The following is a 25,673-nucleotide window of genomic DNA, read 5'->3' as shown; positions in this document are numbered from 1 at the left end:
GGTTTCGTAGAAGGAAATTATTTTAAAGTAAACGAAGCGTTGTCCGAGTACCGAGTCAACACCTTATCAAGTGAGTGCATAGTTACTTTCATCTTACACATAGATATAAAGTATTTTATATAAATTACATGTTATGTGTGCATATTATCTGAATACTTGTTGTCTATGCTAGATGAACGATTTTATACACGTTTTAAATGATTTAAACTGTATATGTATTTTATATCTACGAAAATGTTGGGGTAAAACATGGATAGATGTAATAGATGGAATATGAGTTGGACAATGAGTTGAGAGGTGTTATAGACCGTGAGGTGAGGGTGAGAGGTGGACGATGTGAGAAGCCTTTTTCCCAAATGATGGCCCCGTCATTCAGCAGAGTATGGATGACAACCATGGACTATTCTAGACAGTCCAGCGGAACACTAACAGGCTCGCAACCTGTAGGTGTTGTGAACGATGTGTTCACCCGTTGTACTCTAAACCTTGGCGACCATGCAGACTTGGTGCCTAAACCTTGGCGATCATGCAGACTTGATGCCTAAACCCTTGCGACTATGTAGACTTAGTGCCCATTGTGTAAACCTTGGCGATCATGCAGACTTGATGCCTAACCCCTGGCGACTATGAAGACTTAGTGCCCGTTGTGTAAACCGTGGCAACGATGGACTTCGTGACGATTCCTTAGGATGATCCTTAGGAATAAGAATAACTGATTCTTAGGGTAGATCCTTAAGAGTAAAGAAGATAATGGGTATGGGTAGGGTTGATTGTTTGATGTTTAAACATAATAATTATATTATTGTGGGTTGAAACCCTATGTACTTACCAGGTTTCCCAACTTGACCCACTCAGTTTATTTGTATCACAGGTGTCGATATGATGTTACATTACACTGAGAGATTTAAAAGAGATGTTGATCACTAGTGATAATGAATGTAAGTTCTGTTTATGCTTATGTTTCTTTATTGACGATAACATCCCAAATGTTTTAAAATAAATAAAAATACATTTCTTCAGAAATACTTTGATAACGTATTTATCGTGTTTTTTTGAGAATAAATTCCGCAACATTTTTATTAAAAGAGGTACTCTGATTTTCCTAAAGCATAAACAAAATCGGTCTTTTCAGGCCGTGAAAATGGGGATGTCACACACACACAAGTTTAGAACGAAGGTTTAGCTCCTCTAGGGTTTCACTCACTGGAATGGTGGTTGGGATGGAGGCCATAACATTCCTTTTACAGTGCACAAGTCTCATTTAGGGTTTCATGACCGAGTCCAGTACGCCCAGCGTACACTATGGTATGCCCAACGTACTGGGTAGCACCCGCGTCAAGATCACGCTCATGAGTACGCGCAACGTACTCTTTAGTACGCCCAACATACTCATTTGCTACCATTTCCTTCCATGGACTAGTTTTGACAGCTTGGAAAAGAAAAGGGATTAAATAGATATACATGATTTCTGGATGTTACATGATAATACTGCATTATACATACTCGATTCCATTAAGACCCTGTTTGACAAAAATATGCTAGTATATTGTGATTTACTCTTTTGTTAAGCCACAAAATAGCTTATTTTAGATTATAAACTAGCTTATAAGTTAGGTTTTGATAAGCTACTTTGACATAGCATTTGATAAGCTTATGGAGTTTTTTCAAAAATATTTCAAATATACCCTTAATTATATTTCTTCTTTTTCCTTTTAGTTATAAATCTAAATGCCCATTTATGTTATTTTATGTTTACAATAGAACTTATAAGCTACTTTTTACCAAACATTATTATTCATAAGCTCGATTATCAACTATCAACTTTCAAATAGCCTACCAAATTGGGCCTAAATGTTTGATCCCTTGGGGTCTTGGCATCCTCATTTTCCTTAATAATTGTTACACTTCCCTACCTCTGATAATCTCCCTTTTTTTCTCTAGGGACATGTGAATGGATGTTATATACGTTGTTATCCATTCCACCTCATACCATTGAATTTTTTAAAACCAGATTTGAATGTTCAATCATTAGGTTCAACTTCATTTAATCAACCAAAGCTGAAGTGAAATTACAGAAAGTGATTGGGGAAATGAGTCAACGTTCTAGATAGAAGAAGCAAGGGAGTGAGAGGTGAGCATCTATGTTATCGATTAGGTCTAGGGGTAAAGAACAACCAGATACCATTATAGAATGAGGAGACGAGGGATTATGTGAATCAAAGTATGATTTAGTGTCTTAGTTTATTCTAAGAAATTGGGTTTGAATAATTGTTGTAGGTTCGATTTTCTAGGTCGAATTGTTGTATATAATTGGTTGATCATCGAGAAGAAAGTGGATGTGAGAGTGGGAGGATGTGAGAGATGTGTTATATATGGGTGGGATATGTTTGTGTTTTAATTAGAAATAAACAAAATATTAAATTAGTTTACTACTAGAAAAACAGCCTTTTACGACGCTCATTGCGTTTCGTAAAAGGCTCAGACAACGCGCAAATGCGCGTCAAGGAAGGCCCTGTCATAAAGAGAGACGACGCGCATTTACGACGGGCAGTTATGACGCGCGTTTATGACACGCAATGCGTATCAAGGAAGACCCTGTCATAAAGGAAGACGACACGCTTTCGCGTGTCGTAACCTTACGACGCGCGTGTTAATGACACACAATGCGTATCATTAAAAGCCCTGTCAAGAAAGGCCATGTCATAAATGAAGATGGCACACATTTTTGCGTATCGTAAATTTAAATGTTTAAAAAAATATATTTATTAATTTTTAAATTAAATTTGCATTTAATGTCTCATAATAGAAATAAAATACCATATACAAAAAATACAATCCATTGCATAAAATTTAATGTCATACAATTCTAGTTCTTACAATATATAAATTAAATTTACATTGTTATTAAGAGGTTTTCCCTAACAATATAACCTAATACTACATTGCTATAAAGGGGCACCTTCTTGTTTCAGTAACTCGTTATTAAGCTGTCTGAAGAAGATCTAAAACCCTTCATCATGTCTCTTAGCTTCAATATCAATCCCAAATTGGTCACGAAGAATTTAGTTTCTAGCATTCAACTTATCTAAACTTTTTTCAACATGTGATTGTGAACCAATAATACCCTCACTATCTTCTGCCTTCAACTCTTCAAGCATCCCAATGTTCCAATCATCGTTAAATCCAGCATCCCAACTTTCCTATAAATCATAATAAATGAGATAAAAGAGAAAAAAACATGAAACTAAATACCTAAAATTGTAAGAACTAATGATATTATTACCTCAACTAAATGATGATCTTGAAATTGTTCTGAATCAAAACGTTCCTGTAAATCATAAGAAATGAGATAAAAGAGAAACTACCATTTATGTCTTTGAGAAGTATTTTGATTTGTATTTATGAAATACCTACAAGATTTGGGGATTAGCCTGCACCATGGCTCGAAGTGCTTGAAACTGGAACACTAATATAAATTATATTTTTATTTTATTGAGATAATTAATAATTAATATGTATGTAGATATGGTTGACTAGTTTATAAATAAATAAATAAATAAGTAAATACCTGTGGACTGTTACGTATAAAATCCAAGTTGCCAACAGCACCAACAGGAGCATTTGTGCCCATACAGGAAGTCCCTAGACCAAACACGACAAGATTACAATCTACAGGGTCTAAAACGAAAATTGACAAAATGAAAGTCAAAACAAAATACTGAATACATGAGGGAAGAGATCCAAAGGGTTTGAATTTGGTCCACCTGGAGGAACAACTGTAGCTGGCGAGGGCTGGGCAGCCTGTAGACCTGGCAGTGGTGAAACTCCGGTAGCTGGCGGGAGTTCTGCTGGCTCCGGTATACCCTGACAATATACATGGTAAAATTATAAATTTAAAATCTTTTATATTTAATTATTAAAATAGAAAGAAATTGAAGGAGTTTAGGCTTACACAAAAAGGAGTTGGAATCAACAGTGACTGCTTGAAATTGAAAGTCAAACAAAAAGTCAAAATCGAAGTTTTATTTGTTAATTCAGTAAATTTTGACTCAAATTTTGTTCATGTTGGTAACGGTTGATGTAGTTTGAATGGAGACACTTCGTATCGATTGGGTCAAAGGCAGAATTGTAAGTTTGGAGTTTCAATTTAATTATGAAGTCGCCAATTGAATGTGCATTTGAGGATCGAAAATTGTGGTCAAATAATGATTTTCAATGATTAAGCTTGAATTTCGATAGATAAAGCTTTACAGTATCGATAGTATTTTGAAGTTTACGGTCGAACATAAAAGATTTGATTTAGAATCGAGTGTTCCATCTCTCTAAAAAATCACTATTTAGGTTGAAAGGAGATGGCCTCAGCTAACTTAACTAAAAAAATCACTATTTAGAAAGAGGCAAATATAGACAGATGGACTAAAAAGAAAAGCCATACCTTATAAATTTTATGTTTACATCAACGCTTGAAAGGAGTAAATTGATGGCATCAACTAGTTGTAAGAAAAGCCACACAAAAAATAACCAACTTGAGATCTTTTAGGTTGCATAATAGTCACACGCCATCCACACAGAACTAGAAGCATCACAATCACAATCCGTTTGAAACTTCATGCAATATTAGCAATGAGACTTCCACACACCAACAAACATCCAACGAAAGCAACACCCAAGAAGAAGGGAAACATTAAAAGAATAACATCAAAACATCTCTACACCAAAGAAACCAAGCAGGGATAAAAAGGTCCAAACTGCATAAACTCTACAAACTACAACCTTGAATATTAATAAAACCAACGAAAAAAGAGCATAACTGTAAAGCAAATTGTGAACATTAAAATTTATCAGTCCACTACTTAACTATCAACATCCAAGAAAAAACATTAAACCTTAACCTTTAATAAAATCAATATACCTTAATATTTCCCATGCGTTTATCTATATTACCTACAACACTTCAATCTCATCCCTCATTAACCTACATTGCCCTCTTCAAGCTGTCAAACACACAAAGGTCAGTAGTCGGCGTAGAAATCAAAGCTTCAAGGTAGAAGTAGGACTCCAACCATCAACTGTTTACCTGCTGCCAACAAGATGATTTCCCAAAAATACCCTCAGATTCTACTGTTGTACCTTGTGCATCAACACAAGGTAAAGCTTTATCCATTTTCTTTAAAGCAACTTTCCAGACAACAGGGCCAAGATTAGCAGCAAAACAAGTTAAACTTCTTGCATAACCATCACCATCACCATCACCTACCACCATTAACTGCTTCTTTTCTCCATAAAAGTTGGAGACATAACATTGCTTGTAAGTGTCATGCCTACTCTCATCTACAATAAAATCTTTAATAATTCCATATTTCATATTCGCCCTCCAAATGCGCACTGCAGATTCATAATATAACTAGTTTAATATGGAAGGGCATTTTGGGTATTTAAGTATTATTAAAAAGGTGATGATCGAACCTGGAAACTCTTCATTCCACTCTGATAATAATTTAGAGTAGGGTTGTTCTCTGTTGCAGCTGTTATGCAACATGGGTCCTCTTTTTAGATTGTAAGGAGTAGACTTGGTTGTGTTGTCTTTAGGAGTTGCCAGAGTGGCAGACTTTGGACCGGCATGATCCAATGGGTGTCTGCCAGGTGGTTTTTCAGGTGCTTACTTGGCAGTCTGCCTCGTTTCACTACTTTCGGTTGCAGCTCGCCATCTTCACCCTCTTGCCTCAAATTCCCAAAGTCCTTTTTTTCTAATTCTTGTATGGTTCTTGCCTAAAAGATTATAAATTAAAATTCAAGAGAAGTGAATTAAAGAAAATATGATGAGTACCTGATGAAAGTAAATGGTATCAGATAAGTTGTACTTCATTAAAGAAAATATATATAGATCTGATACTAAATGCTATGAAAACAAGTAGATGGCAATACAATACACCAATATCTCTTTAAGTTTGTTTGAAAATATATGTGACTCAGCTAAATAAATATGGGATATGTTAAAGAAAAAAAAACAAAAAGGGGCAGAACATGTCCATAAAAATAGAAGACTACAATAAAACAATTTTAAAGCATCAGTTGTGGAGGCTTGTAACAGATGGGCAATTTGGGATATGCAGAAAAATGTAAAAATATAAGCTCCGGAAGAGGCATCCATTATTCACGTATTCAAGGAGGGGCAAAGAAGGAAAGTAAATGTGAATAAGCAAGACGTGAACAACAGGGGTAGTGAAAGAAATGGTCGAAGTTCTGCTTTTCTTGTTTTGTCTAAATATACTCTCATCATGAATGATAAACAAGAATCTTGGGGGAAAAAGCAAAAGATGGCAATGGACAGTTAAGTAATTTAACAAATAAAATAAAAGGAAACCTTGTGGGACAAAAAGGATAAAAGACAAGGGGAAGATTAACATACTAATATCAAACATAGCTTTCTCCACTAAAAGTAAGGGTAAAAAAGGAATCAACTTTAGATAAAATCATATAGACCCATTAGGACCACCAAATTAGGACGCGACTATGTGGCTCCAAGGACAGCATGGCGATTGGGTTGAGCTTCAACACCCCATTAGGTCTTGGTTTAATAAAATTATATTACATTAAAAGAATACATCAAAAAATAATAAAATAAAGGACCAAAAATGAAAAATGGAAAGCAAATGCGTACATCAGGGCTGTCTGTGTGTGCTGCTACTATTTTGCTATTTTGAGGAAGCTCCCTGATGCGGTTTACCTTCATAAATACAATTAAATGTCAAATTAATATGTTTTTAATCTTAATCTTTCTTATAAATTTGGTAATTATTTAAATCTTAATCTTATTAAAAACATCATAAACAAAATAGAGAATACCTCTCCAGGATGAATAATGGTTTTAAACTTCTTCACAAAAGGAGATCGTGCTTCTTCATTGAACTACAACAACATCAGCAGTAGTCAGTAAACTAATTCACAAAAATTAGAAATCGCAATTTGGTGTTTGTGTAAGAGATATAAAAAAGAAGGGTTAAATGCAAGAAACAACATATTCTTATAAGTGGTTCGAAGCACACAGGGCATGAGAACAGATCACGTTCGCCTAAATCTTGAAGTTGAGTGATTGCTTCCTGTAATTATGAAGTACTTTTGTAAATACTATGGTCAAAACAAGAGTTGAGTCAATTAATATGTACATATTATATAGGCACCTCAAAAAAGCATAATGATCACTAAAACTATAAAGCAAATATACACAATCAAGACAGAGTACAACTAGAACCCTAAAAATCGAATATAGAGAATGAAATACCAATTCCAGTGAAGCCAATGGATGATTCCGATGTAGATGATCGACATTCAGATGATGATGGAATTGAGCATAGTGAAGCGGAAACAACCCAGTAGAGAATGAAGGGAGATCTAGAGGAGAGAGTATCGCAGGGAGGTCGATAAACTGTTCTCCATGTGCATCCCCTTCAACAACACGCTCAACACGTCAGACGCTTAATCCCAATTTTGACGCCGAATCAGTTGTCGAAGAAGGTATCACAATTTATTATGATGTTCCCACCGCAAACTCCGTAAATCTCGCCCCGAACCTCTCTTTAAAGTTTCGTTACAGATAATATGATTCTTATAATGTTCCTCTTCCTCGATAACGTAATAGTGACGGCATCATTGGTCTTACTCCGATTTGCCTTCGTTATTTGTCTCTTTTTCAGTTTGTTAATGTCTTCGTTGGGGAAGGACCAGCAGTCAACGGCAAAGGTGAGGAAACAAGATGTTTGATGAGACCGATAAGAAGGAGGTCTGGAGCAGCGGAGAAGCAGATATGAGAGGAGAGAGAAGTAGGGAGAGGGTAGAGTCGATTGGGAAGATGAAAGATAGAAAGAAGGTAGAAAGAACAAGGCGGACTTTCAAAATTTTGGGGATTTTGTTTCCCCCCTTGTCTTCTAAACGCGTGTTTCATTAAAATTATAAAGCAACGGGAACAGACGACGCACGCTTTAAGATAAAGCGACCTCCGTGTTTTTCATTTTTTTTTCTTGAGACACTAATTTAAGGGCACACAATAATGCGTGACGTAAATCCTTAAAGTTTTTTGAGAGATGATACTATTTTAAGGACAGTCTGTTTTGCGTAACAATAATTAGTGCGTGTCGTAAATTGCGTGTCATTAAGGGCATATATTCTAGTAGTGATTGAAAAGCAATGATATACGGGCATTGTAGTTCTTTTAAGTCTAGCGGAAACTAAAACCGTAAATAATACCATAATATAAGTTTGACTTGAAAAATAAAGTTAGAAACCAAACATATATACATGAAACATTCATTTAATTACTGGATGATAAAATATACAATTAAAGAAGGGAATAAATAATTGAATGAGACCTACAAATAGTCCAAGTGTGTGTTATTTGAGAGGTCATGGTGTCTAGTCTTGATCTCTTTGGGGACACAATTATTTGTATAACCAATGTTATTTCAACGGATAATTAATTTATAAAATTACATTTTCTACGGTAAATCGGTATAATTCCCACGGCTATCCATCCGTTGCTAATTTATGATCTTTTTACTATTGGTATTTCGTTGATGTACAGTCGGCATTTCCGGAGGAGAAATTTCTATAGGAGAAAACACGCATGCTTTCCCGGTTGTGTATTGTTGTCACAAAGAATCCAATTGTTCATAAATGAGGAAACATATTCACGTACCCGTCATTTTTTTAGGTAAATGTTTATAGAAAATCAACCCCTCGCTTGGAACTTTTCAAATACAAAGGCATTTAGTGGACATGTATGAAGGAAAGTTTACCTTACGGCCAAAATCGTCGCCCTATAAATAAGTCAACTTGCATGATATTATGTAGAGAAAAATTTACATCAGGTTGCTTTCGGTGTCGTGTAACTCAAGTAAAATCAGGTCTTGAAAAAGAAGCCCCTTGAAGTCTAGCGATCTATGTAGAAATAGTGTAAGCAGTAAATGAATTGAAGGTTATAAATCAATCAAAAAATTACACTGCTACATAGAGTGTAGTTAGGACATAAATTAAAAGAAATCAATTTATTCTCCATTATTATTATTCTTTACACAAACAGGAAACAAAAGACAAAAAATATGAATCGCCATATAAAATGCTATAAAATAAATGAGGAAAAGCAACAACACCTGAGTAGACTTGATATATAGAGCTTCACAAAATGGCAACAAACCTTATTATTCTCGATTATTATTATTATTATCTTTATTGTGCGAGACCTCGGCGTTTAAAGACGGGGATACTCTGTGGGAACTTAAAGAAATTCTTAGGATCAACTTTAGCCTTGATTCGAATCAACCTCTTGAAATTCTCCCTTTTCCAGTACCTCTCACCCCAAACACTTGCTTCCTTATAATTCGCAGCCCCAACACCGATATCCAGATCATTGTTATTGACATACGACTCCCTCGGGTTCTGTGACACATAAGGAGTCAACAACTCTTCCAAGCTTTGCAACCAGGCTAATCTTCTAAGCGATACAGGGGTTGTATCGTTAGCTTGACCTACAAAATTTACACTAGTAGCCAACAAGTACAAGGTTCCAGCTCTGTGAGGATATGGTGTTGCTGTCTCTGCGTAATCATCCATTCTTCCACCAGAAGGAATGATAAGCAAACCACCTGACAAATCGTTTTCAAAAAACTTACTCCAGATTTTTTCCAGTCCAGATATGGGGATCGGTGTCCTGACAAAGTTTGATTTAGTTTTGCTGTTTGACTTGGGTATGGCAGATCGGTTTGTAAGAATCTCAAGCGGGGTGGTGCTTGGCCTTCCAAAAAACACAAGTGTCGATTGGACGCTTGTCATTTCTTGACAAATCTCTCGTGTAACACCGAGCTCTGGAAAAACTTTGTCCATTACTGGAATCAATTCGTTGGTTGTGCCCTGATAAATTCCTTGGAAGATGATTCGCATGGTTTTTTGTGTGGTGTTTCCAATAAACTCCGAAGCTGCCTGGGATCTTATGTACAAATTTCTATCTTCAAAAGTCGCAAGAGACTGATATTTAAAGAAAATTTCTGTTGCACCTTGTTCGAGAGTTCTATTCACTATAAAGACAGTTACTTTTTCTGGAACAGGAACCAACTGCAACTTCCATGAGACAACGACTCCGAAACTGGAAGCAACACCTCCTCTAATCGCCCAAAACAAATCTTCACCCATCGACTTCCTATTGAGAATCCTTCCATTGACATCTATGATACGAGCATCCAAAACATTATCACCGGCTGTAGCATATTTCCTTAACAGGTTTCCGGTGCCACCACCACCTATCAACCCACTGATCCCCACCGTAGGCCATGTACCTCCGGGGAAATACAAGGTGTTGTTGGACTTCTGTGCAATACTGTAGTAAAGCTCACCAAGCACAGCGCCTGTCCCCACCCACGCAGTCCTTTTAGCTACGTCTATGTCTATAGATCTCATGTTGTTGAGATCGATCATAACGAATGGAACATCCGCAGTGTATGAGAGACCCTCGAAGTCATGCCCCCCACTTCTGATCCTGATCTCGTACCCATGTTTCTTGGCACAGAGAAGAGATGTTTGGACGAGTGATTCATCCGTAGGTGTCACGATGATTGATGGTCTAGGAGTGGAGGGTTTAAGGAACCTGGTGTTTTGGACTGCGAATTGCCAAATGGGTTGGAAAGAAGCATTGCCAGGGGTGTAAATGAGCTGGGAAATGGAGCTCGCATTGCTTGATTTGGATTCTACGCAGCTTATAAAATCTCGAGAATATGCAGATGAAAAGGAAAGAGCGAGAGTTAGAACCAAGAGGAAGAAAAAAGATCTCTCCATGTTTAATTTGGCGAGTTTGATCTATGTGACTGCCAAAAGCATTTTATTTTATAGAGCAGAGACGAGCATAAAGCCGCCATAGACTTGACTGCAAGTGTGAGAAAGAGAAATAAAAGATGAACAACTCATTTGATTAAATTGAATTCAGGTTTGACTTTTCTAGGACGACGAAATTCTATGATAAACGGCAAAATAATGGAGTCAAAGTTTGATTTTATTATTATTATTATTATTTTTGGTAGGATTTTTTTTCCCATTTTAATAATCAATCTAACAATTGATATTCTATATTTTAGGTTTTTATCCTTTTCTCTTTCCTTGCTAAATTTCTTATTTTAGATATTCTACAAATAGTAACGTTGATAATTCAAATCATTATATTTAAGTTCAATTATATACACATGCATTCAAACATGACGTTTCTTTTTTATAAGTCATTGATTTGAACAAGTGCATCGTTTTAAAATCTAATGAGATATGATGATTATTTATTTATTTATTTATAGTTAAATTAATGTAGATGTGTACTTGAAAGTAGTTAATGTAATTATTGGAAAAACATTTAATTAGAAATCTATTAATTAAAATATATATGAGAGATTTATGTTATGTTTGACATACTTACTGAAAAACTAGTTGTTAGCTGAAAACTAGCTAACAGTTTAAAAACTAGTTGTTAAATAAGAAATTAGTTGTTACCTAAAAAATTAACTGATAAAAAAATAACGTTTAATAAAACTAGTTGAAAAATATAAAATGACATAAAAAGACATTTAAAAGAATGTGTTTCTATAATTAATTAAGGGGTATATTTGGAAATTTTTTAAAAATCTCCTAAAAAGCTAGTTTGTAACATCCTGTTCCGAATTGATTCCTAGTCTAAGGCTGTGGTCCGAAGATCAGTCATCACAAAGATTATGGCTTTTGAAAAAGGTAAGATCTAGGCCCATTTAGGTGTGGGTGATGTATTAGAAGTGATATGGGTGTTCGATTCGTATTTTAGAGCGTAGGGGTATTTCGGTAAAGTGTCAGTTTGGGCTTTTGTGGAAAATGGATTCTCGTTCGGAAGGTCTTAAGAAAGATTTGAGTTATTAGAAGTGTAGAGCTTCTCGTTACCTTTCCGTTGATATAAGGATCGTCGGAATCAGGCTTATAACGAAGAAGTTATGCTCTTCGGCAGTTTCGAGGGTTTCAGGCTTAGCCGAGTACGCAGGGCATACACAAAGTGTACGCGGGGAGTACTAGTGAAAAAGGAAGTACGTTAGGCGTACCTTGGAGTACGTTGGGTGTACCTTAGAGTACGCTGGGCGTACTGACCAGGATGGTCGCGAATGTTCTTCGGAGTACGCTGGGCGTACCAGAATTACGTTAGGTGTACGCCAGTCAGATCAAAACCCTATTTTAGGGTCTTGGACCCTATTTAAGCTCCTTATCTCATAAACTAACCCTAATATCTTCAGCCTCCGCCCTCTAAAACCCTAGAAATCGTCACATATCATTCACGGTAATATTTTGAGCTTATGGAGTCCATTTTTGGGATGTTTGGCCCATTTTCAAGAAGATGGAACTTGTTACAAAGATGGGAATCAAGGAGGAGCTTATGGATCTGGCTTTTAGGACTCATTCTCAACTTGATGAAGGTATAAAGCTTTGAACTTGATCATTCATCTCTTAGATCTACCATTTTTTAGTTTTGGTTACTTTTTGGTTCCAAGGATGAAGCTTTTGACGGGTTTTAGCTATAAGAACATCCTATGTGCTCATACAAACCCTAATGCTTGGATCTAGGTTTCTCTATTGTACATGCAATTCATCCAAGACTATAAACCCTAGATCTAATATATGATAATCAATATAACATATGAATTAGGGCTTAGATCATACCTTGATTGTTATGTAGTAATAACAATCTCAAATTCTCCTTGTAATGACTTTAGAAAGCTTAGAGTCACAAATGTCACTCATCTAATGGTTCACAAACACCAAGAGCAAGAGGATGAAGTAGAGAAGAGAAAAAGGCTGCCCAAAATGTGTGGAAACCCTAGAGAACAAGTTCACCACGTTTTTGGGGCTTAAGGGTTCTTTAAATAGTGAGGCTATTAGGGTTATCTAACAAAGAAACCCTAATTTGGATGCTTAGGCCCTAAGCAACCCATGAACCCTTTTTTAGTAAGTCTTGGACGATTTCTAATGGGTTTCCCCATAGAATTTGTCCAACCTTATATTATAAGGTAGTCCATAGCCCAATTGCAATTATCTTATAAGTATAATTCCAGTCCCTTAAGTTTAATTAATCTCTTTTAGCCACAAACTTAATTCTTATTAATTCTTGACTAATATTAATTAAACAATATGATTTCTCCTTTAATATATTATTCTCATAATATATTAATAAATCATATTTAATCCTTTCTCTCCATAATTCATCCTATGAAGTTGCTTTGGTGAAGGCAACCCAAAAGGACCATGCACCATCGGGTCAAGTACATACCAAAATAGTTATGGACTTAGACACTAATCCAACAGTCTCCCACTTGGATAAGTCTAACAACTATTCCACGTATGACTTCAGATCCTAATCTGCAATCGTAGCTTTCTAAAGCCGCTGTCAACTCTGATCTTATCAGATACGCGTGTCCTTTAGATAAGGGATCATATATTCCTCCATTCTAGATATCGTATAGACTGAGACATGGATCTAAATCATTCTCTCTGTCTATGTGCTATTTCCCGAATTCAGATTTATGACGACTGACAACAGACTACAATTGAACATATCAATTTAGTCCCGGCTTGGCCAAGCGCTTTGGTTCCATCACTAAATCATCGAGGGGCCCACATATATCGCTTTTATCCTACTTTGGATAAAAGGAACATATAAACTTTGACTCAATGCTCGCTTGCACTCACTCACCAAATCACACACAATAATATGTTTTATAACACCAAGTTACTGGTGCGTTTACATATTATCAATGTGCAACCGAATCACAAGATACAACTCACACATCTCGGTTTCAAGAATATAAGATGTTATCGTCTCACCAATCACTCGTGATAAAATCCATGAAGTGATCCAAGTGAGCGTGGGTTTAATCCAATGCTCAAATCATATTCATAAGCACTCATGAATGTTGCAGAAAACAATTGCTTATGTCTAATACACTTTAGACAATCCACACACCAATTCATGACAGTCTTCATTCATACCTACTTCCAACATATGAACTACTGTGGCCCGTTCAAATAATTTTGACTGTTCTTAACCAATTAAATTATTCAGGAAGTCAAAACATGCAAGGTGAAACACAAGGATAATACTAATCCCATATGGCCTCAAACTTTTGAGTATAAATAAAACACCTTTTATCTATCACCATATTGATTACTCATTATTTGTTGTTTCGGGCAATCCACTTCTTACTTGAATTATAACTATACTTGTCCCATGCTCTTAGCATGCACACAATGTTTTTATTTATTTTATTTTTTTATTTTTATGGTTCTTACTTTGTGAAATAGATTAAATGAACACATTTCCAATCATACTCATTTCACAACTCCCAATCCTTTCTACAAGTGAAAGAATATCAAATTCTCGCCACTTATAGAATATGCTAGATTCTAACATTTTATGCAATGATCCTTTCGTAATATCACTGCACTAAAGTCAAAAGGACTATTGCCAATGAATTACAAAACTCTCTATCGGAAATTGTTACAAGACAATTCCATAGATGTGATGTCTCTTATTCAAAGTACATTCCTTTTGAACATCCTTTTGCATAAAAGTTTCTAATCTAGACATAGATTCTCAATATCTAACTCCCAATATGGAAACCTTTCCATACTTATCATATGACAACTCATTCTCAATAGAATCCTATCTATTCATAACAATGCCGATATGCTCCATCCAATATCATACTTCCAACTACTCACAAGCGACCAATCCTCGGCGAACTTTGGATTGTCCTTTGATAGTTGTTTAATTATCTTAGTCAAAAACCGATTCTTGTCCTTTTTCCCTCTAAATGCACTAGACATTTGGAAAATTTTTAGAATGGTCAAATATTATAGCATTCGCAATCGATACTATACCCGAAGCGTATGGGACACGATGCATAATGTCTTACATGAAGATTTAATACTTTATCAATCTTCTGCCATAATATTTTATGTGCTACATTCTTATAATTCGAATTATGAAGAGGGATGCCGTAATCATAATCGAAATTTAAGAACGCACTATGTATCCTTTGACTAAATTTATTAAAATTTCTCAATCTAAGCTTTAGATTTTGAAACGAAGTACACAATATTCTCTCCCTTAATTATAGCAAAACAAATATTCAACTTTTACGACTTTGTAAAGTATAACTCTTGTTTTCTATAATTAATATTGCTAACTTGCAATACTTGCCTTAATAATCATACAATCATAACATTTATGCTCCCACTATCATGATGATTATTATAAACATAACACTTATGCTCCTACTAGCTTTGACATGTATTTAGAAAACAGCTTAACTTGTAGAAAAACAATACCTATTGAATTTCTTAAGTTCATATTTCTAATACTTAATGCTTTGATAATCTTTTATCTAAGCTTCTTAATCTCTTTATCCAAGATAGCTCATATGTGAGTCTTAAACAATTCAGACTAATTGCCAAATCTCACAATTCGAATTATGGAAAGGGATACCGTAACCATAATCGAATTCGAGAATACAATTTCACAATCATTATCTTTTTAAAATCTCTATTAGTGAAAGCATTTCCTCACAGTCATTTTCATGAAGGAGAAAATCTTATGACACTTAGATTTTAATGGTGTATGTGTTCCTATCCATGTGAATTGTCAAAACCAAAGTTTGCGACAAATCCAAACTCTTATGGACCGAACTTTTTCAATCTTGATCTTTTGCCTTATGGTAACACGGCTGCCCACCATGTCTTCCAAGTAGTTAAGCAACTCACTCTATCTTATCAATGTACTTTTCATTGATCAAGGTGCTTGCCTTTTTATGCGTTCAAATGAGAACTCATAGAACTTACATGCATAATTAACTCAATTGGAACAACACAGAGATAAGATAATGTCAATACGATAAGTTGTAAACCTCAAGTCGTGTGCTAGTGATGATCGATAAAGTTTATTCTTGATTAGTTCTTAAAACTTTTCAAGATCATTAAGACTCCCACTGACTCCTTGACGTATAAGATTCTTTTGTCAATAAAACATTTCTTGACAAACAAATATTCAAGAGTTAGTGTAGCTTTTATCAAGACAAACATTTCATAAAATTGGTTCTAGTTGGTCTTTGTCTTATCCAAGACATCACAACTTTCCACATTTGATGAATGTTATCAACCTTCCTAATACTTGTCACTCAATGTCACAATCTTAACTCTAAGACTTGTTTTGGAACGAAGTATGATTGACTTTCTGATTTAACCATTTCTTCAATTCTTGATTCCTCTAATTGCACTAAGACTCACTTAGAGGATCAATTGAGATATGGTTCTTAATCATTAAGACCTATCATAAAACATAATAAAAGGTACTCTCCCTTCTTCTTAGAATAGAGAAACTTTTATCTTTCTGCCTACTAGATTCTTTTTATTTGTTCTGCTATTGATTTAAACTTTTTCAATCAACTAAGAATTACACTTAATCTCATAAGTGTAATCATATTTACTTAACCTTAGTAAATCATGATGAATATCTTTTGTTACTCTTGCGGTGAACTTGATCAACATACAACCTAGTGTACTTGATCTCCTAGTCATTCACTTGACACTTTGTCAACGAATTAGTCTAATTTCCAAATATGAAACTTCTCATTCATCATGCAACACTTGTTGTATGATTCCAAGTCTCTATCCAACTGAAACTTGGGCGATGAGAAAGTTTCCCTATTTGGTAAATTCTTGACCTTTCCATAATTAAGAATCACATCCATTCGTTGTAGAAATATGCGAACATTAATTTTTCATAATGATTTCATTACAAGGAAATAAATAAATAAATGAGTCAAACCAAAATTTATTTTATTCATAAAAAACAGCGGAAAACATTTGTCCTTACAATGCAAAATCAATTGAAAAACTATGTAATAAATATTCCTAACAACTCTATCATAACTTTCTAAGCTCAAAATCTAATCTTCGAATCCATGTGATCGAGATCCATTTCTTCGTGATTAGACTCATCTTGCTCTATCATCAAGCTTCCTCTTCTTTTCACTGATCCTGCAAAACATTCAAATGCAATCTTATCACATAATGTATTAAGAATCAACGAATAGGAACTTAATAGAGTTAGATAGTGGATTTTACCTGAAGTACAGCCATACTCTTTGACTCTCCCATCTTCTGGACTCTTCAGGCTCTTAGGGCAGACTTGTATCCAACGCCCTTTCATTTGGAAGCATACACAGGTCGGTTCTCCTAGAACGTCCTCGGAAGCATGGTTTGTTGACTTTCCCAACAAATATTCTCCATTGCTTTGCCAAATCATTTCTGATTCAGCAGCAAGGAGCATGTAAGCTAGGTCAATGAGGTTTGCATCATGATCCATCATATAATACTTTCTTTTGAACTCATTATACGATTTAGGGAGTGACTGTAGAACCCAGCCTATAACCAACTCATCAGGGAATGACGCACCCAACATTATCAACCTATCGATGTGTGATTTCATTTCTAGAACTTGGGCACACATGAGTTTACCATCTTCATGTTTCATTTCCAATAAGGCTTTAGTAACATTGAACCTTTCAATTCTTTGATCTTGTGGGTTAGGGAGAACAACGGGAGGAGGAGGAGGAAGTGAAACATGATTTTTTGTTCCTCGATCGAATCGTGGAATATCATCTTCATGTGGAATGCTTGTTCCACGGGATTTGGGAAGACCATAGTTGTCGTACTTTGACATCTACAAAACGGGAGAAAACAAATTCAAGTTAGTTGATTTATTAAGTCCTTAGTAAATCACCCAAATGATATACTAAAGCTAGGACCCAACACAATATTCTACAACTTGGGAGAGGGATGTCGTAACCCTAATTGCAGAACATTTGAAGGTAAGTGAATGACGATTCACTAATTTTCCACCATTAAAAACGAAAAGAATCTTAAGCTTTAAATGTATTGAAAATTCCTAGATCCTATGAGATTCATTGAACTTTTCAATGGCATGTTTAAATCTCGATATGCCCCTCTAGTTTGTGACTGGGATGCCGAGGATCACAAAGCGGGTGTGAATAACCATGCAAACTTACATGGTGCCCCCACATGTTACAGTCACCTATTCGATGTGCCGGTTAAAGACACACGCTCCACCGAACTATGACAAACATTGAGTCACCCTTTGATACCTTTGATTAGAATCATTTAGTGTGCCGATTAACCACACATGCTCCACTAACGTCTTCGCAAGGGCACAAAGTGTAATTTCATGGAATTGCATCAATTCACTTTTGCCTAAAGTAACTAAGATTGGGAATTTTATGAAAACATTTAGTTACTTTTATACTTCATTATACTTATAATGGAAGGTTTCTGTCCTATCCTACCCGTTCGGCTAACGACCCTCCACTAGTCAAGAGTGCGGTGGGTAATAGTGGATACCCATTCAATCGTCATTTTATAGGCAATTTCCTTAAACACCCCTTATAGACCAGCTTTGTGAATGAGGCCTACTAACGGTAAGACTGATTTTTACTCATACATATATATATATATATATATATATATATATATATATATATATATATATATATATATAATGTTAGACCTTTAATGTTATATATAGTATAGGGTGTATTTTACACTTTTAAAATACTAGGTGTTCTAATTTAATAATTTATACTTTTAATTTAATTAAATTGGAACCTAAACTTTATGGATTTATTAAATCTCCTTTAATTATACACCTTAATTAATTAATAAAACCATAAGGGTGTGATTTGAACTTTTCAAAACTATACTAGTGTTTTAGAATTTAACATTTCTAAATTAAACTTTTAATCAACTTTTAAATTCCAAAACTTGAGGGCAAGTTTTGAAACATTTCAAATCATTAGGGTTTAGAATTTAAATATTTCAAAATCAAACTTTTTTATCAAAATTTAAATTACAAAACTTGAGGGCAAGTTTTTGAAACTTTTCAAAACATTAGGGTTTTAACTATTTAAATTTCAAAAACAAAACTATTAAGTTCAAATTTAAACTATAAAACCTAAAGGGAAAAATTAAAACTTTTTCACAAGATAATTCAAATATAAATTACAAATAATCAAACTTTATCTAATAAAACAAGTGATTATCTAAATTTTGACAATTATCTTCTATTTAGGTATGGATAATCACCATCTATTGATAAAATTCGGATTTTATAACAAAAACATGTTTATGGTAATTATCCAAAGCTAAAACAGGAAGAAAATCGCGAATATGAGCTGTCAGACGCTTTAACTCGTCGAGTCTGGACCTGGACTCGTCGAGTACAGCTGACTCGGCGAGTGCACCAAGTGACTCGGCGAGTCAAACACTCAGAAGCAAATAATTTTGATTTTCAGTGCTGATTTCGATCAAATATGCATCAATACAATAGAAACCAACCTGACTCTGATACCACTGATGGGTTTTAGCTATAAGAACATCCTATGTGCTCATACAAACCCTAATGCTTGGATCTAGGTTTCTCTATTGTACATGCAATTCATCCAAGACTATAAACCCTAGATCTAGTATATGATAATCAATATAACATATGAATTAGGGCTTAGATCATACCTTGATTGCTATGTAGTAATAACAATCTCAAATCCTCCTTGTAATGACTTTAGAAAGCTTAGAGTCACAAATGTCACTCCTCTAATGGTTCACAAACACCAAGTGCAAGAGGATGAAGAAGAGAAGAGAAAGAGGCTGCCCAAAACGTGTGGAAACCCTAGAGAACAAGTTCACCACGTTTTTGGGGCTTAAGGGTTCTTTAAATAGTGAGGCTATTAGGGTTATCTAACAAAGAAACCTTAATTTGGATGCTTAGGCCCTAAGCAACCCATGAACCCTTTTTTAATAAGCCTTGGACGATTTCTAGTTTCCCCATAGAATTTGTCCAACCTTATATTGTAACATCCAAAATTTCAAAATAATTAAAACTTTTCAATACCATCCATTTTATTAACATTGTTACAAAAAGGTTTTCAATACATTCTTTAACAGAGTAATTTCCCAGGTTCAAAACATAAAACACCAACGCGAGGAACGGTACGATCACGCCTTTGCCTTGTCACAGACTCTTGAGAACCTGAAACATAAAACCACAACTGTAAGCCCGAAAGCTTAGTGAGATACCCCCAGAATACCAACCACCTATACGCCTTTCCAGGCCCTGACCTTCCGGTCCTCAACACAACATAATCGCCTTCCGGCCCATAATATATATTGCCTTCCGGCCCATAACATATTGCCTTCCGGCCCATAACATTTTGCCTTCCGGCCCATAACATATTGCCTTCCGGCCCATAAGCATACAATGCATACATAACATAACAAATAATCATATAGCAGTTCATAGACAACAATCAATCAATAGATCACATACCATAGCATTACTCTAACCGAGATACCGGTCTGGCCGGTCACTAGCATACCTTACTCTATGAATCAGTCAACATACTAAATGTATACATACGCCTTTCCAGGCCATGACCTTCCGGTCCACATAGTAATGCCTTCCGGCCCATAACATATATTGCCTTCCGGCCCATAACATATAACAACTGACAACTACCCGGATTTCCATCCGATAAAAGGGTTGGCATTGGTGCCATAAACCCTAGCGATATAGTGAGGATAACTCACCTCGAAACTGCCAACTGAACAGATAGCTCAAGCTGCACCGATCACTGATACGATCTCCACTCCTGAATAGCCGCCAATGCACTGAACTTAAACGATAAACAACAATTACCAAAATACCCCTGGAACCACTGGTCAATCATTGAACAAAGACAAGGTCAAAGTCAACCCCTGACTGACCCTACTCGTCGAGTCAACCCTGTGACTCGCCGAGTCCCCATACTCAGAACTTCACTCAACCTGCGACCTAACTCGCCGAGTCACCCCAAGACTCGCCGAGTTCAACGACTCTGAGTCCACTCGTCCTTGACTCACCGATTCCTTAAGATTCCCTTCCTACTCGTCGAGTATCCCCTTTTTACTCGACGAGTTTATCCTGGAAGAATCGCGGGGCCACCCCGACTCCACTCGCCGAGTCTGAAGAACAACTCGGCGAGTCCCAGTCAATCTTCAAGCCACTCGTCGAGTCTGAAGAACAACTCGGCGAGTCCATGCCATGCAGCCGAGCAACTGCTTCCTGAAATACGTATGGTCCCGAAATACACAATCATGGGACCTTCTGGACCTCTAACCATTCTATTACTGGGTTACAAACGCTTGGGTAACAATATAATAATCCATCTAATCACCAAATGGGTTTCATAAACCCTAAATTCGTGCACACATCAATATAGCAGAAATGATCCGAAATATTACCTGAATAACACCCTCTCTGTGTCTCCAAACCTCAGAACTCGATCCCCTTGATATTCCTTTGGCCAAAACTCTTCTTCTTCTTGCCTAACAAATTCTTCAAGGTTCCAAAAGCTTTCTCTCCTTCTCTAGACGTCCACAACGATTAGGGTTCTTCTCAATCGGCCAAAAGACGGACAATGACGACCTAAGAGGCATTATATACGATCCAACACCAAACGGCTAGGGTTTCTGCTGAACAGCGTCGACTCGCCGAGTCCATATCTGGACTCGTCGAGTCCAGTCGCGAACCCGCGACCAAGTCTGCGGTCCTACTCGGCGAGTCTAGGCTCCAACTCGCCGAGTCCCTTCTCAAAACACCCCTAAATCATAGTTATATCGATATTTGAAATTCCGGGCTGTTACAACTCTCCCCCACTAGAACTAGACTTCGCCCTCGAAGTCTCATTCTGCAAATATCTCCGGATGCTGCTCCCGCAATCTCACGTTCCAGCTCGCCGGTCATTCCCGGCCCATCCGGTGCTGCCACCGAATTAATACTAGAGGTATCTCCTTATACCTCATAGCCTCGATCTTCCAATTTCTGATGACCACTGATCTCTCCGCATAATTCAGGCTCGCATCCCTTGAATATCCTCTAATGGAACCACTGCCGACTCATCGGCTATACACTTTCTCAGTGGCGACACATGAAAAGTGTCGTGGATCTGTCCCCACTCCGCTGGCAACTCAAACCGACAGGCTACCCAGCCTATCCTTGCAATCACTCGAAATGGCCCAATGTACCGGGGGCCCAACTTGCCCTTCTTCTTGAATCGAATCACTCCTCTCCAAAGAGAGACCTTCGGGAGTACGAAGTCGCCGACCTGAAACTCAAGCTCGGATCGGTGGCTGTCTGCATAACTTTTTCTGTCGGCTCTGGGCGGTCAATAACCTCTGTCTCATCTGCTGAATCTGCTCTGTCAACTGAAGCCCGATCTCTGTACTGTCCATCGCTCTCTGTAACCGAGAATTACCCAAGATGCAACTCTGCTCTAAATCCCAACAATCACTCGACCAATAAGGGTTAGGAAACCATGAACCACCGGATCCCCGATCCAAAGCCCACTTTGTCCATCCCGGACCAACTGAGAGATCCGTTCTCACTCTCAGAGTAACTCTCACAAGTTCTCCTCTTGCCATCGCATACACATGCTGAACTAGCCCCAACACCCGCAGGTTGGAAGACCCGATACACTGTTGATATCCTCGAACATCTCCCAAGCTGAACCACTACACCCACCCTACACTCTGATTAGAATCACACTGGAAATTCAAGATTCTCTCTCCCCCTGCACCCCTTCTGAGTCTCGACAGCCATCCCAACCCGGATGGGTTCCTACTTCACTGCCGCGAACGCGATGCTCAAAACCATACTCGAAATACTTTAACCATAACTCTGCTCTGCAGCTTTCACTTTCGTGAACTTGCACCCCCTTCGGAGTTACACACCTTCCTCTTTTCCTTTTCCAAGGAACCCTCTTGGCCATAATGCCACTCCAACCAGTGTCACGGTGCTCGCTCCAAGCGACACCACCCTTTTTGCGTAACCGCTATTCGCATACTTTGGTTATCATTGCAGGGGCTCTCAATCCCATGCACTCTCTTCACTCATCAAAATCACTGCCTCAGCTAAACAAGATTACTAACCCGGGGCCAGACCTTCCAATGCAACCACACTGTAACATACACGATCCGCAATTTCAAACTGATCCAGCAATACCAACAGAGCCTCCAGCATGACTGGACCGACTCTCATAACACATACTAGCCACTCGAGGCTATATCTCTGTGGGTCCGTACACCCAAACTCTGCGAACCCTCAGGTTCTAACTCTGGGAACCTTCCGGTTCCAGCTCTAGAACATGCACAACATAATCCCGTGGGATTAATACAATACAACCCATCGCGTACCTCAAACATACCAATACCCTGATCACATAACCTTGGTTACTTACTTAAGCTTGATCCCGGCCTTCTCTCAGGCCTCCACAATCAAACGCCCCAGGTCTGTATCCCGCCCCGCATACCCGACACTCGCTCTCGTCGGCCTATACTCTGAGCTGACAAACACTGCCGAATCCCAACAGCTAAATACCCTCACATACCCATCGATCTCCCGGAGAATTCTTCAATTCTCCCCCACTAAAGCACTGACCAACTGCCACCGATCGTCATTAACGACCCTTCAGAACAATCTTGCACAAAGAGCACATTCACCCATTGACTGCTTGCCACAAGCATAAGCAACCCTCAGTAAAACACATCTCCTCCCTGATCAATCCACTCAAAAGGATCCGGTCTTTCAATTATCCACTTCACGACTGCAGATGCTACCCAACACTCAACCCAGTGCCGCATCTCCACTAACAACCCTCACGAACGATAACCAACGAGAATTTCCAACAATAACCCGTAACCAAACCCACAACCTGCCAAAGGATGAATACCACCTCGAAAACCGCACGAGGCTACCGGCACCAAAACACCAGACTATAACCATACCAACCCATCAGGGAACAACGATTGCCAAAGCGAAAACCTGAAGCACCAATCCATAACCATGCCAATCCCGCAAAACAACGAATACCGCATCGAAATCCACACTACCAGCACAAACAATACGCCACAATCAACGCAAGCTCATCAAGCCATCAAGAAAGCATCATACCCGCAGCTGCCTCCGGCACTGCTCCGTCTCCCTCTGTCGCAAGCAGATAAGCACGACCCCGAGCCCTTGGGGCTCCGCTCCATCCTGTCCTCCTCCTGAACTCCTCAAGGTGGCCGATGCTAGAGCCTGCACCGATCCTGCAGAAAGCTGTGGACAGTTGACCCTTAAATGTCCAGCCTGCTGACAATGATAACAAATCCTCGAATCCCGAATCGGCACTGACTGCCGACGGTCCCGCGCATAGTGCCCCTCTTTCCGCACTTGCGGCATGCACCACCGGACCAGCAACTCCGGTGTGACCCCTCCCACACTTCCCACAAGTGTGGCCGCTCCGATCCCCCACTCTAACATCAACAGTACTGGACCGTTTCGGCGCTGGCTGCGACTGCATCGAAGCCTGCCTCAGCTCACCCAACTGCAACTCCACCTCTAACTCACGCCGCATGGCGGCCTCCTGCAACATCAACAAGGTCTCGCACCTCTGCGCAGACACGAACTGTCTGATATCCCCCTTGAGCATACTCAGATATCGGGACATCTGAGCCTGCTCCGAAGCGAACTCAGGGCGAAACATCGCCCTCTCAATAAACATCCTGGTGATCTCAGTCACCGACTCCAAATCCTGCTTCAGCTCAAGGAACTTCCGAGCCAATCTCTCCTTTTCATCCTGCGGAAACATAGCGAGTACTGAACGTCTCTCTAACTGATCCCCTAAAACCGCAGCCCTCTGCGCGTCGGAAAATGACCTCGTAGTCAATCTCCATCAATCCTTCGCTCCTAGCCTCAACAGGTTCAGAGCACACCTCACCCTCTGATCAGCAGGGCAGAAACTCGTGGAGAAATACCCCTCCACGTCTGATAACCATCTCATAGCAACAATCGGGTCCTGAACCCTATCGAATGTGGGGGCTTCGTATAATAGAAGTCCCGATACTGAAAACCCCGACTAGCTCCTCCCCTCGCCGCTGCTACAGCCGTTGTAGCCGCCGCGGCAACCGTCTCCGCGAGAGCCGCATATCGCTCGTTGAAATACTCAATCATGGCAGTCTTGATCGACCCAAACAACTCTGGCGACTCGGCCCGTAACAATGCAGCAACCTCTGTACGCAGGATCTCGCGAATCCTCGCATCCCGCTCGCTCGTGCTCATCCAATCGATAACCCCCGACGGCACCGATTCACCCGGAACTCGCTCTCCAGCTCCCGATCCTGATCCGGATCCACTATCATCTTGCCTCGAAATCTCCATGTCGAAGACACCCTTCCTATCTCAGACACTTCCCAAAATCCTGGGATCCAACTCTCGCAACCCTACCCTAGAGACCATGGTTTCCCTGATACGCGTATGGGTCCTGTGCTTTCAGTAGTACGGGCCCATACTACCTTCCACACCTACCCATATTTGTATGAAGTACTACCACAATACCCTAGGGAACATGCATAACAACTATCAACCCTCACCACTAGAGGAACAATGAGAATATCCCATAAGGGACCCTAGGCTACAGGCATCACATATCAGGCAACATTATCATGAATTCCTGAAGATCCCTAGCCTAACTCTAGCATGCTGT

At 38.3% G+C, this 25,673-nt stretch overlaps 1 protein-coding gene and 1 pseudogene across 1 annotated transcript; both read right to left on the bottom strand.

The window, feature by feature from the left end:
* Positions 1-2,844: 2,844 nt before the first annotated feature.
* LOC145091776 (uncharacterized) lies at positions 2,845-8,871 on the bottom strand. Its single transcript, XM_079029570.1, has 12 exons — positions 7,283-8,871; positions 7,019-7,100; positions 6,847-6,909; positions 6,662-6,727; positions 5,467-5,769; positions 5,078-5,385; positions 4,436-4,994; positions 3,727-3,864; positions 3,569-3,642; positions 3,411-3,466; positions 3,284-3,328; positions 2,845-3,200 (listed from the first exon to the last, which is right to left on the bottom strand). The coding sequence occupies exons 5-7, from the start codon at positions 5,537-5,539 to the stop codon at positions 4,971-4,973; spliced, it is 405 nt and encodes a 134-aa protein (XP_078885696.1). The 5' UTR covers positions 5,540-5,769; positions 6,662-6,727; positions 6,847-6,909; positions 7,019-7,100; positions 7,283-8,871; the 3' UTR covers positions 2,845-3,200; positions 3,284-3,328; positions 3,411-3,466; positions 3,569-3,642; positions 3,727-3,864; positions 4,436-4,970.
* A 151-nt stretch (positions 8,872-9,022) lies between these two features.
* On the bottom strand, positions 9,023-10,870 carry LOC145091766 (tetrahydroberberine oxidase pseudogene; annotated as a pseudogene).
* Between the last annotated feature and the right edge of the window lie 14,803 nt (positions 10,871-25,673).

This window comes from Lactuca serriola, chromosome 1 (assembly GCF_051521515.1).
Source record: "Lactuca serriola cultivar US96UC23 chromosome 1, Lser_US96UC23_V15, whole genome shotgun sequence".
NCBI classification, from domain to species: domain Eukaryota; kingdom Viridiplantae; phylum Streptophyta; class Magnoliopsida; order Asterales; family Asteraceae; genus Lactuca; species Lactuca serriola.
Note: the sequence above shows the minus strand (reverse complement) of the source record. Positions and strands in the feature narration are given on the sequence as shown.